General features: G+C 40.7%; 1 protein-coding gene across 1 annotated transcript in view; it reads left to right on the plus strand.

Annotated features, from left to right (window-relative positions):
• Positions 1–218: 218 nt before the first annotated feature.
• srrm4 (serine/arginine repetitive matrix 4) overlaps positions 219–14612 on the plus strand; it is a 63724-nt gene continuing 49330 nt past the window's right edge. Inside the window, exon 1 of the mRNA XM_054611832.1 lies at positions 219–451. Within this exon, the coding sequence (XP_054467807.1) occupies positions 219–451 (233 nt within the window). The remainder of the gene's footprint in view (positions 452–14612) is intronic.

Below are 14612 nucleotides of genomic sequence, written 5' to 3' on the forward strand. Positions count from 1 at the left end.
AGCGGACAGACGCGCTGACACACTGACCCGCCGCTGTGAGACGAGAGGAAGCTGCGAAACAGTCGCTGCGCTCTGGACGTTTTTTGGAATTCAGTACTTGGACAGCTCCTGAGCGACTAAACCGGCGCGCGAGTGTGTGTGTGTTTTCCATGAGTGTGTAGACTCTTATTGGAGTTTTTTTTTTTTTTTTTCGCGCTTTTGGAGACTAAGAACCACAGATGCAGCCCCCGTGCTCCCTTCAGCCGGGCCCCTGTGGCCCCTCACCGTCCCTGGGATCGCAGAGCAGCATCATCAGCAGCAGCAGCATCACCAGCAGCACCGTCGGCTTCCAGCAGCTGGAGGAGAAGCAGCTCTTTGAGAAGTTTTGGAGGGGGACTTTCAAGGCTGTGGCCAGCCCGAGACCGGAGAGCGTCATCGTGGCCAGCATCACCGCACGCCGGAGGGTGACCAAGTGAGTTGTCAAAGAACAAAACACACATCTTGTGTTTTCTTTTTAGTTCTTTCTCCTCCCCATTTGAAGTGTGGTTGCCGTCCAGCTGCTTCAAAGAGTTGTCAAAGATTGTCGAGCTTTTGTGATTTGAGCGAGTTACTCTCTGTTGCAACACATGCTACTCTATACGTAACATCAGCAAGCGGTTGTGGAGTTATTGCCAATTAGGACACTCATGTTTGTTTCTCTGCAATTTCCTATATTTACTGACGCCTGAAACACTAAACTCATCTGTCGTGTCAAACATTGAAATCATAAATCACCAAAAGTCCATTCTTTTGGTGATTTATAAGTCAAGAGACATCTAATTATCCATTTTTTAAAGTTGTTATTTTAGATGTCAAGGTGGCCTAACAGCATTTCTGTGACTATATGTAAACACTTTAGCTTTCACGTTTACATCTTATCATATTTTGAGCTGTAAATCAGTGCTATCTGACTCAAATAACTCAAAAAATGTCTTTGCTTTTGATTTATCACCAAATGCCTCTCTTCGTATGACATACGGCCAAACACAGCTGGCAGGAAGAGTGTCACGTTCACTTAATTGTCCCCTTTTAAAGGTCACATGACTGCATCTTGGTGCCAATCACCTCTTTTCCCCCTCGTGTCCATGTCTGTTGAAGGAGCTACTTTCATCCCTCCGACCAAAGGAGAGCTAGAGGGGAAGGATGAATATCTGTTGTCCTTTCTCCTCCTTGTCACTTCTTTTTCTCATTTTTTCCCATCCTCTCTCTCTCCGTATGCGTATCAACCATCATCTGCTCTCTCTGACAACTTCATCCACTGTGTCACGCACCGCTCCGCCTGCTGTGCCTGTTTTTTTTGTCAAACACTTCACAACACTGCGATGGATGTTCAAACAGGTAGAACATGTGTGCACAACCGCCTTTAAAAACACACACATGTGCCTACTTGCACATCGAATGATCTCGCTTGCTTGGGTGACCTTTGAATGGTTTTGACACCCACTATCAACTTTCTCTCGTGTGAAATTAGCTATGTTAATGAGGATTAGAATGGCCCATTTCATCCTACATCGGCACAGGCAGCGCAACACACTGAACCAGATAATGTGTCTTTAATGGGCTCTATTACAGCGGGGCCGTAATGCTGCACATGGCCTGGTTGTAAAAGATTTTATTAGCTTGTGGGATATGACAAGAAAATAACACTTTATTGGAAGAATTATCCAAATATGCCTCTTTTTTATTTTATTTTTTTCTCCAGTTAAGCGATCTAACTAACGGCAGAACTCATTTTTCTGTCAATCAACCATAGCCATGTCCAGACGATGGATTCAAATCTATTTGGGGAATCCGGCAAAAAAAGAGCAAATAAACCTACAAAAATATGGCTTGCTGCCATGAACTGAGCAGCCTGTTTTTTTTTTTGGTAAATAGCCGGAGACTCTGGAGCGAGGCCCAGCTGTCTCTTCAGCTTTAGCGTCTCGAGGAAGGACGTTCTCCTCAAGTGGCTCTGCCCCTCCACGGGCTCCGTCCGGGTGACCGTGACGACGATGGCAGCGTGGCGCGGGAGGGGGGGCCATCGGCGAGACCGAATGTCCCCAGAGAGCTGACATGATGTGGCAAATTTAGCCCAGGTCTGTTTGTCAAAGACAACAGCGGCGTTGTTCAACAGTCCTCTCTGGTCCCGCCTCTGTGTTTGTATAACTGCAGGACGATGAAATGCAGAGGGACTTTTTGGATGATACAGATTGTAAATAATGAGTAAAACACAACAAACAAACACCCAGAGAATGGAAACGCAGGATGAAGCTCAGGCGTCCTCCCTCCCTCCCTCATGGTAGCTCTGTTGATCTTGCATGAGCAGAGAGTAACTGGGGGAATGCTTAGACCATCAGAATGCTTTGGCCTCAGGCTCGCTCCTCTGCCTCCTTCTCTCCACGAGGAGACATCATTATTCATCGAGGATAACTGAGGGGTGATGAACAATTGCAGCGAAAGTGAAGGGGGGGCATCATGTACAACAAACAGAGAGGGAGAGAGGAGAGGAGACAGAAGGGGGGAGAGGTTTCATGTTCAATCAGCACAGGTCTCTTTCCTTTCTCCTCCTTCTATCTCTCTCTTTACCACTGGAACCCCCCAAAAAAAGAATAGCTGGAAGGGCCCGTTAGCCACAGAGGAGTAATTAGAGTTTGTTGTTCTCCCTCTGTCCTCCCCTCTCCGTCCTCCCTGTCTCCTCCTCTTCGGGGCCAGCCTGCACGGTGGAGGGGAGGAGTTCACCGGCTCTGTGCAGCGGGGTCGGGGCTGCGCTCGAAACCACGAAACCATAATGACCCTGCAAGCTGTTTTGTTCATGGGGGGGCTCCTCATTAAGTATGCAGCTGGCTAACTTCGGGTTGTGTGTGTGTGTGTGTGTGTGTGTGTGTGTGTGTGTGTGTGTGTGTGTGTGTGTGTGTGTGTGTGTGTTTGTGTGTTTGTTGTGCATTCATGTGCATCTGTACTGGCGAGGTTTTCCAGCAATTGCAAGGGTTTAAAATGAGCGAGTAAGCTTGTGTGTGTGTGTGTGTGTGTGTGTGTGTGTGTGTGTGTGTGTGTGTGTGTGTGTGTGTGTGTGTGTGTGTGTGTGTGTGTGTGTGTGTGCGTGTGTGTGTGTGAGGCTGCCGTGTTAGTGGGGTCTTGTCCAACTCTGTGGCAGATGGCAGGCCCGAGAGAATGCAATGCAAGGGAGGGGGGGGGGTGTGTGTGTGTGTGTTTGTGTTTGTTTGTGTTTGTTTGTTTGTGTTTGTGTGTGTGTGTGTGTGTTTGTTTGTGTGTTGTGTTTGTGTGTGTTGTTTGTGTTTGTGTGTGTGTGTGTGTGTGTGTGTGTGTGTGTGTGTGTGTGTGTGTGTGTGTGTGTGTGTTCTGGGGTTTCAGGCCTCTTACCTCAGCAGATGCTGGTTTAACGAGGGAGAGAGGGAAAGGGTTTGGAGGGGCTTGGACACTGACAGCACCGCTGGGAATACACAGCGGGTTGGACAAAATAACAGGAACACCTTAGACACAGAATGCAGTGCAATTCAACTACAGCCTGGAAACTGAACACAACGTCAAATCAACACCTTTTTTAAATGATCCCATGAAAAATGAATCATTATAAGAGCACATACCGCAGAGCTCTTGTACAGAATTAATTATAAAGTCAATAATATTAACTATATTTATTATTAACAGTATATAACAACACTAAAAAATGCTAAATGAATTAGATTACAAGAAGAATTTCATAGTTTAACACAAAACACGTCAGTAACACAATTAAGAGAAAAGAAAAAATACAACCAAGAGAGAATCCAGACATAGACAATTCCATAAATAAAAAAGGCTATCTGATAAAAGTTAATTTTAAGACGTGATGTGTCTGGTCTGAAATACTGAGGCAGGGAGTTCCAAAGGTGAGGGTCACAGACTGAAAAAGGCCCGGTCACCCCTGCTAATAAAGCTAGTGGGTGGAACAATCAGGAGACTCTGGTCTGAGGATCTCAGGGGCTCATGAGGGATTTACATATCAACAATAACCAGGGGCCTGACTATTCTTTAAAATGCCTTAAAATGTTCGAGCCAATCCTTGTAGTTAATTCTAAGACCCGCAGGGAGCCAATGCTATAACACGCAGGAATGGGAGTGATGTGATCTGATTTCATAGAGTTTTTAAAAAAAAAAAAAGAAGCCCTTTTTGGATGAGCTGGAGGCAAGCAAATGGCCTGCTTGAAAAATAAAGGCATGAATTACTTTCTAAGATCTGTAGCTGTTAGAAATGACGACAATCATACATTTGAAAAGCACTGAGGCTTTGAAATAGGCCTTAGATTATTTTAAAAGCAAATATTCGAGGGTGGACTTTTTTCAGCACAGGCTGGAGAATTGCGTTCTCAAAACTAGATGAGAAAGTAGAAAGATAACGGTTAATAATGGAAAGAATATTGGGTCTAGTGGTTTGAAAAACACCAGAAAAGAAACTTTTTCAAACCCATTTGTAATAAATCTAGAGAAATGGAAGAGGATTTCATGGAGGCAACTGTTGTTTTCAGTGTTGACGGACCTATTGGTGTAGATTTCACATGATGGGGGATCAATATGGAGACTGATTTATTGACAAAGTGATTGAGGAACTCTTCACATTTGTCCGTGATGCCTTCAGGGCACGGGCTGAGATACAATCCTGGCTGGATTGTGTCTTGTCGGTGGCAGTCAGGTGTGAATAATATGTTTTCTCTGCGTGTTTTACACAAGAGTGCAAGATTTTCATTAGACTGAGGGCACAGGAAGGATCATTAAGTTTATCTTTTTCTCCAAATTCTTTCTGCTTTCCTGTACTATCTCTTAATGTTGCTAAAGGGATCATTTAGGTTTACGTTGTAATGTCTTCTCTTAAAAACGTTCAGTTTTATCTAACATTTTTGCATTACATATAATGATGCAATTCAGGTTTATTACAGCTTGGGTGTTTTTCTCCTAACTGTGTCCATTATATCACTTATAATACCATCATACTCACAAGGTAATATGCTGATATCTTTGAATACAGCTACAACAAAGTGTGACAGAGCGAGAATAACACAAGATCAGAAGATCCGACAGGTTGAAAACATGCCAGATTTTCTAAACCACTTCATTTCAGGATTGTACCTGAGATGAGCTATTTTTGGCGCCCCTTTGTTTGGAAGTAAAAGTTAATGTTACGTGACTTACAGCTTCTTCTATGCAGCTTGGATCTGCACGAAAAATTCCTGATTGAAACGACGTATACCAAAAGAGTAGATAAGATAATAAATGAATAATGATTCCCAAGGTGAATTTCTGTATTTCTGATTACGGTACGTGCATTGCTAATAATAGATTCAAGCTAAACGTTAAACTATTGTGAAAACTGACAATATAATCTACAGTTTAAATGAATTCACCTTTCTATTCTGGGTCAATTTTGGATACATTTTGCAACTGTTTTGTCATTAAATGCAACAGCGAAGGTTTTCTCTTTGCTACAGCTGAGGCTCATGGGTATTTTAGTATTTACCACCTGGCCCAACAAAGTGTCCCCCATTGAAAAGGAAAACTGTATGTGCACACAACTAAAGCAAGTATGGTAGGTCAGAGCTGCAATTGTAAACTGAGATGAATCAATAGTTTAGGTCATCAATCATTTTACCTTTTTTCAAAATGGGTTTCGCCAAATGGGGGATTGTTGAAAGCCAGTGTGATTGTCAGAATTGATGATGATTTGTTTGAGCGATGTTGCCAGATGTTTCCAAGTTGGAAATAAACACGAATGTTTTTGTGGTTGTAGTGGAAACGATTTGTGTTTGGTTTGAATTTTCACGGCGAACACCTCTGTGTCTGCCTGGATATTGTCCACACATACACACAAACACAGACATAAAATGTTCTGAGAGTGGGAATGAATGAATGGAGGATGTAGAGTCTCAAAAACATCAAGGAGCATCAGTCAGAGCGCTCCTCCGGGACGAAGCGTCTCTTTCTCTTTCTCTCTGTGGGAATGACAAACATGATTTAGTGACGGACGAGGTTTGTCCGCCTTTATACATCTCTCTGAGTTCACTTCTCTTCATCGCCGAGTATCTCTTTCCCCCCCGACTTCTCCTCACTCTCCTCACATCAGTATCTCTCTCCTCTCCCTTTCCCTCAGTGAGCGTGAACTCGCCCTCACTGTGTCTGTGTCATATTACTCAGAGCGCACAGGATGCGGCTGCTGAGGCATACTGACAAGAGAGTAAGGAGATGATGCCGACTCCCCCCCCCGGGCGGCAATCCGACTTATCACCCGCTATGGATTCACATTGGATATTGATTCCCGTGTTGCAAATCCGTTTGAATCAAACCAGAGTCTGTTGCTTAACGCTTGATGCATCGTTCCAGTATGTTTTACAGCAGGATGCATTTTCTTTTTTTTTTTTCATGTCACAGGAATAGCAGTTATAACACAGAGGGTAATTGGTGGAGTTGATTTATATTTGGCATTCATTTCTGCACAACTAATCCATTTAAATCAAATCAGTGCATCATGATTAACACCTAGTACACGGTCACAGCATGTAGTTGTGCACTAAAGGGCATACGGCGTCGTTGTGTAACCGAAATTTCCACATCCTGGCATCTGTCCTCGGTTAAACACCGTTAGCTCTGTCAGCATTTGTAGCGATGTTAGCACCTTTTAAATAAGTTTATGAAATCTTAAGTAAAGAGGTAAAAATGAAACACCAAAGCACGGTTTACATTTTGTAGTACCTTGTCATTGGCAAAGTGCCTTCATCATTTCAAGTGATGATTGTGAAATGAATGTTATAGCCGTTAGCTTCCGGAGTCGCCATGTTGAGAACTGTGTGGAGGCAAGACATAGATATGCTCCGAATTTTGAATTGAGCTCTTTTAACAAAACCAGTTCAGTGTTTTACTAGGAAAAGAGAAAACACGCAAACACAAAATCACATATGAATACATGATCAGTTCATATAGACAAATGTTCATTGCCGAGACTATACAGAGGAGTAATTTTGTTTTATTTTGTTAAGCTGCCGCATTCTGCACAACGTGTGAATTGTTTTCTGATTAATACCTTTTAGGAGTAAATTACCGACACAGAAAATGAAAGTATGTTTGATGGATTCATTGTCTGTGAAGTTCTGAAATGTACTTGTTTTGGCTCTATAATTATTCCTTTTACGAAGTAAGGCTGTGGCAGCAAATCTACTGAGTGTATTTAATTGTATTGAGCGAATGTGCGTTTCATTGCTTAAGAATTTAACTTTTCATTTGCAAGAAGAAAGATGCATAATTTCTTCTTTCACAACTTAGTATTAACGCGTTTTCTTACATAGGCTTAAAGGCCCAAACATACTGAAAGGCCTGTTGAATTATACTTATCGTTTTAAACGGTCGAACCAAAAGCGTCGTGAGGCACTTCAACCTGCTTTGACTCCTTTACTCCTAACTTGTTTCAATTTTCAATTTCACATTATTTAGTCAAACTTTCATCAAGCATAATAATAACTTAATCTTTAATCCAATTTATAGTTTTGAACCAGGATCATCATTATTTAGATTATTAGATTATTAACAGCGATCTGTAATACACAAAAACATTGCCTACATGGAGACGTTCTCCCCAAAATACTGCTGGTTCCTTGGTGTTGGCATTTCAAATCTGATGCCTGCAGTGCATCAATTGACCTGCATCAAATTAGGCGAGTCAATTATCGCTTTCACTGCATTTGGGCTTTAATAAGTAAAAGAATAAAATCCTTTTCAGTCCATCACTTTTAACTCACCAGACAGGCTATAGATAATTTGAGCTGTTTTTTTAGTGGAAATTAAATTAAGTTGTCATATATTCGATGGTGAAGGTAACCTGCAGAGGCCCGCCAATCGAATTGCTTCTAATTTTCCAATTAGCAACACTCTGACCGTCCGTATTTCTCTTTACCTGCAGGGTGCTATTGTACCAAGTCTAATCCTGTCAGAGTCCCGCTGCGGTTTGGCTGCAGCTAACAATGTAAAGTTCTCTTTGTTGTGATCTGATTTCATCTTAATGTAAAAGTTGATAAATCAGTCTTTTAAGGCTCACTTTGACATTTCCAAATTTCACGCGTCTCTGCGTGGTCTCATACTTGTGCTGTTAGAAATCACTTTAGCTTTAATGACGCTCCCATTGATTCTGGGACACGATGTGCTGAGTGCTAACTTGTGATAGATGCTTGATATAACCAAAGCATGATGGTAACAAAAAGCCAGTGAATGGGGAGCTCAAAAGGGTCTTTGATGTTTTAATCCAGCCGCTCTCTTTCTTTTTTATTCTCATACACACACTTCATGAAAAGATGTAAGATTGTGTGCTTGGTTGGGTTTTGCATCAGAGGATGGAGCTGCTCTAAATCCTTCTATGTACACAAATACACATAAACATATATGCATTACTATTACTGTATCCAGTGGTTGAGTGCATCAAAACCCCTAAAGGCATCAACATGCTAGCAATGAATAGGAACATGCTGTATTAGAATCAATGCATGAGCTCATACAAATCTGCGTCTGTCATTGCAGTTTTTTCAGCCCATTCACAAGGGGAAAAAAAAGTATGATGTACATTGTGTGTTTCTGCAAACCACGGATACGTTAAACGCCAAAGTTTTTTCATTCGATCAGAGCAAGTGATGTTTATTTAAAGTTACGTGGCATAATGAGTATAAAAAGCGAGAGCACTAGAAGGGGGATGGGTCAAACAAACAGTGAACTTTCACCCAGGAGACCGATGTACGTGTCCCGCTTAAAACCAAAAGTAAATGTTGATTTTACATTTGTTACGTGACCTTGTTATGCTTGTTATGTAAGAAAGTCTAAGGTTGGTCCATATTTATCTATGCTAGTTACATTACTATTTTATTGTTACGTTTGTTACTTTACGTTGTTATTTTATTATAAACACAAACCTTGAGGTTTTTTCTAACTATAACCAAGCGGTTTTGTTGCCTTAACCTAACCAATGTGTCATGTGTGTCTGCAAACTACATACAAACCTGAAAAACTAATATGAAACGTATTTACGAAACGTATTTTAGGCTTCAGTAATGACCACATTCAACGTTCCCATTGTTTTACAGAAACATACAATGGCGCACTAGTTTTAGTTTTTTTGTAATGTTCATTGTTCTACTCCACGAGCCTGGCAGGAAAGTGAAAATAACATTTTGAAGTTGGCTGTAATACTGAAAAAAAAAAATACAAGAAAATACATAAACCATGAAGACAGATTGGGAAAAATCTGTCTTTAGAAGCAGCAATTCATCATAAAGACAAAGACAATCTTTAATTTGTTCAGCAAGATGTTTTGGAGAATTGATAAATAACAGGAGCGCTGAAAAAAAAGCAATATAGACACTTATAAACATCTGATATTGATTCTGCAAAGAGTGTGGCACATTTTTATTCTTCAGACATTCATGTTGGTCTTAATAAGCTTACCAGTATGTATTTGTTTGTTTTTGCAGCAACTATACGTTCCCCTTAACCTGAACCTTTACCCTCATCACAGTACAATCAATTATAATAACCATAATACCAACAAACCCCTCTTATGTCTCCTCTTGTGATAATATTTGGTCCCCAAGTACAACAGAACGCATGTGCACAAACTGTCTGCATGTGAAGGAACCTGTAGTATACAGTACCGGTCAAAAGTTTGGACACACCTTCTCATTCAACTACTTTGAAGAATCTAAAATATAAAATATATTCTGGTTTGTTGAGCATTTGTTTGTTTACCACATAATTCCATATATGTTCCTTCATAGTTTGGATGTCTTCAATATTAATCTACAATGTAGAAAAAAAAATAAAGAAATAAAGAAAAACCATTGAATGAGAAGGTGTGTCCAAACCTTTGACTGGTACTGTATACCAACATATATATGGGCATGCACATAACGCCATGGGGGGGTTCAACATGATAATTCCTCCAGAGTTGAACAGCAGCAGCAGGATTTTTCTAAGATGAGAGCAAGGAGCTGAGAGTTAACCCTTTCCTTGAAACATCAGCTCAAAGCTGCGGTGAAAATGTCCCCTCAGGTATCACAGCTCTCGGCCCGCGGGCCCTCTCAGTGAGGAAAATACCTCACACTGCCTTCGTTCTGCAGCTGCCGGCTACTGTGGAGTCTCATATCCCGCGTAGCAAATTTTCATGTGTATCTTTTTCATGCACCCGTTTAATCTCTTAACTAGCTCATAGCAGATTATTATACATAATAAAAACTATAATATCAAGATGAGCTGGGCTGCTGGCTAGAGGCTAACGGTGCTAACGGTGGAAACAGTGCCAACAGCAACAGTGCTGACAGAGGGGGTTGTGGGAGGTTGGGTGTACGCTTCTTCAATGACGCCATCGCCTTTATTAGCAGTGCAGTGGCGCTTAGCTAGCCAGTGGGACGCACACACATGGACACACATGCACTTACATGCACATGTGGCAGGATTACAACACACATAGAGAGAGAGCAACTTCATTCTCTGCTCAGGTAGACATTACTTCCTTTAATCTTAGTTGTTTGCTGCTCTATCAATTCTCTGAATGTTTTATATAGAACTCAAGCAAAGTAATAGACTTTTATGTTAAGTTCTGCATAAAGGATGATGGTGACTGCATATCTTATTCTAATTTGTACTAATGACTTCTTATTTACCTCATTTGGCTAAGAGACTGAAAACTGAAAAGAAAAAATGCCAACTGATTTCTGTCTCTCACCAATTTCAACCTTTAACTATGCATCATATTTTAAAAGCTCTTCTTGTGTTTTACATATAACAAATCAAATGTGAAGTGTAAATGTGGAATAATTTCCTCTGAGATTCCATACGACACAAATAATACAAAATGTGAGTGCTTCTAAATTATAATAAAGTAGTTAAGTAGGTCCACTTTCCAAATATAAGCGTTGGCACTAAGAGAATGTATTTTATTAAAGCTGTTTGCAAAGATGTATGATGTTCAATGAGCATCAGTTAAACATAAAACATAAGGCAGGGATGTAATCTGTCATGCTCTAAGAGAAATGTTCTGCTCCACTGGCAGAGAGAGGTGAAATGATTGAGTTTTAGCTTGTGTTTGTACGCTTAAATTACTTTATTTCCATAATCATATCAGGGAGGGGGGAAGAAACATTTGCCCTGTTTGAAAGATACTGTATTTTTCATTGAAATTTGAAGTGTTGATGTATACAAATCTAGAATAAGCTACAACACTATGGATCTTTTTCCGCACCTGGTTGCTCTTACGTTATTTTCAAATTGAGTGCACTGACATTTTAAAAGACTCATGACATTTAAGTCCATTAACATAGTACATTGTGTATGCTTGTTCACATGATGCATGTGTGTGTGTGTGTGTGTGTGTGTGTGTGTGCTTCTCATTTTGTCAATTTGCCAAGCGCAGACTGCACGACTAACAGATCGAGACACAAAGGTGGGGAATTGTTATTAATGCGTAAAACATCTCTGAAATCTAAAAAACACAGATTTTTCCTGAAAAAAGTGGACTATTTTCTCAGTAGTTTGATGGATAAAAACTGAGGGTTTGTCAAGAATCAAAAGCTTTAGTCATTCAAACTTCATTAGGGGTTTCTTATGAGCTTTGACCCTGTAATGTTCTGGCTACTCTTTATTTGGGGATGTGAGTAACATGTGCGGACATATGTTGCCTCAAATACTTCACTTGACTTTCAGTTTTCATTTCCTGTGGCTGCTCATGCAGACTCAACCTTGTTCAAATGATTCAAAAGAAGATATTGTGGACTTTTTTTGACATTGAAGAACAAGTCAACACCAAGGTTAAAGCTTCAAAGGTTCAGTTTCTTACATGTTGCCTCATACATAACTGTGTACAAGCTTTTGTGAAAAACACAACCAATTCCAATCCGACCGTACCACAGACAGAGTGAACCCCTTTTTTTTAAGATAAAGGGTATAAATACAGAAGCAAGCTTTGGAAAAAACTTCCTTCTCTCTGGCAGGAACAGGACATGTCGTTACTCTTCGTGATCATGGTTGCATACCAGCATCTTTCGGATGAATAATGATAAGACTCTCAAGCCTCTTTGGTGGCATTTCTTGGGGTTTTTTATGCTGATGTTTATGAACTGCTTGGTTTTTGCAACAGTCTCTTTATACATACAACAATCAAATGAGAACATCTCATGTTTTCTAGACTAGATATGAGGGGATATTTGGTCCTAAACACAATCACCTTCAACTTCTTAACATCTGTATGACAATATAAAATGTTGATCTTAGTTTGAGCAGTTTACGAATAAATGGTTGCATGAAGGGTTTGTACCATTTGTACAGAGCGTGTTCCATGTCCAACACAAAAAATGGGGTTGCATGTGGTCAGTATGGGCAGTTGGTGAAGTTAGCATTGATGTAGACTTGCTGTTGTATACTCCACTTCCACTCTCCATGGTTTTGGATGGCACTTAATATGCCGGACCCTCGAAACGGAGTGGAAGTGGGTGGGGAGATGTAGGGGCCAGAATTGGAATCAGGCCATAGTGTATATATTGCAGCTTTATGTAATTGGCTTCTGTATTTTGTCAAAAAGAAACAGGGTGAAGAAGGGGAAAGGAAAAGGAAAATATTTATTATTTTCAATTTAGAGGTGGGTTGGAAATCAATACAACAGCAGTGTAAAGCATTGCTGTAATAACTGTGTGAAAGACAAATAAGAAGAAAGGAAATGTGAACAGAGACTCTGTGAGTGACATTTTAAGATTGCCCTTTTCAGGACACTGGAGAAGCCAAGGTTATTACACTTTACTCAATATCATATTCCAGCCCATGAATAAAGAAAAATCCTTTCTTGAGTCTTGGCCAAAGGGAATTGAATTATATGCAGGCGCATGTACGGCATAGAATAAACTCGTAATGGACGATGAGAGAGAAGGTGAAACATTCCTTTGACCTCTTCGCTGGCTCTACATGGAATAGACAGCAGTACATCTCACAGACAGTAAGAGATGACCTCCTTCTTTGAGCGATTCATTATCAGAGAGTGGTGGCTGAGAGAGGGACGACTCGCTCATTAGGACATATTAGATCATCACAAACCAGGGATGTCCATAGAAATGAAAAAGATATGACCCAAACTTTTAACTTTAATGGTCATCTGACCTGCAGCAAAGAAGGCCCCACAATCCAAGAAATTCTTGCTTCTTAATGTACTGCTTGTTTTTAACTTCCAGCATGTCATTTAAGGTCTATTCACATAAATTACGGAAGAGTTCGACTTAACAGATTCAGAAAAAATCAGCATGTCAAAGTTCCCCAGAATTGAAGTTGACCCAACACATTAGCATTTGGTACCTCGCCCCCACAAGTGGATCTACTAAATGCAGCATTTCCATTAAATTAAAGTTGACTTGCTGCGAAAAAACACAAGCCGTTGTTCACAGCTGTTTTTTGTAAGGCTCTGAGAAACACGTCTTGTCATTTTTTTATTGTGTTTTCCTCTCTAACATAGAGCATGTGCTGTAACTTCACCTTCTAACGTACAGCGTACAATAAAAATACACTCCTGTGTGACGAACTGCCGAGTTTGTAAGAACCGAATCATAAATGATATAATGCGACAGGTTTTGAATATACAGCGGCAGAAAAAAAAGTCATAATCATAATAAGATCAGTGGTGCTTTGGGGGGGGATAGACAGATATTTATTGCCACATCCAACTGGAATATGCCAAGAGGAAGCACAATCACTCATAATGACAGGAGGCTGAAATCCCTCAGTATAAAATCTCACCGAAGCAAAGGCCTCATTAAATATGCATACACCCCAGAGATGGCATATTGGAAAAACTGAAAAATCTTACATAATAGGTTGAAGCCGTTTTCCCCTGGCAGCGAATTTAACTCCAGAGTCAAAAAAGTCCAAAGAACTTCTTGTTTACGATAGATCAACACACACACACACACACACACACACACACACACACACACACACACACACACACACACACACACACACACACACACACACACACACACACACTAACACACAGAGGACATTCAGACAATGAGTTTTGTCCTACAGTGACTGACTTGCGTTGTTAGTCTCTATTTTTTTTGCTCCTTTTTTATGCCAAGTATGCTACTTCTTTGCAACTGGACCCCTGAAGCAGTCATAGTATTCATTATTAAAATGCAAACTTATCAAAGTCAACTCGCTTAAATTAAATCATTTCAAGGCTGACTGGCTCCCGCGTCTCGGCCTGGTCCTCCATTTTTCATTTTCGCCTCCTTGCCCATCCTCATTTCAGGAAGACGATCTGCCATTCATGTGAAATTGCCACCATTTGCATAACTGATGCAGGGGGGATGAGGGCGCAAACTGTGGCGGTGTTGATGTCACAAATGCAATCGGAGATGGGAGCGGAGGATTTAATTGGCCCCGCGGCATTCCCTCTGCCGTCGCTTTCACCTCTGCCGTCGCTTCTTGACACGCAATGTCACGCAATGACAAGCCATTCCAAAACTATAAAACTATAAACTTTGTGGTGAGGTCGAGTCATTGTAGAGCTGTTTTCATTGAGAGCCTGAAATGTTTGTTTTTAGCTGCTT

The sequence above is a fragment of the Anoplopoma fimbria genome, chromosome 13 (genome assembly GCF_027596085.1).
Source record: "Anoplopoma fimbria isolate UVic2021 breed Golden Eagle Sablefish chromosome 13, Afim_UVic_2022, whole genome shotgun sequence".
Classification (NCBI taxonomy): Eukaryota; Metazoa; Chordata; class Actinopteri; order Perciformes; family Anoplopomatidae; genus Anoplopoma; species Anoplopoma fimbria.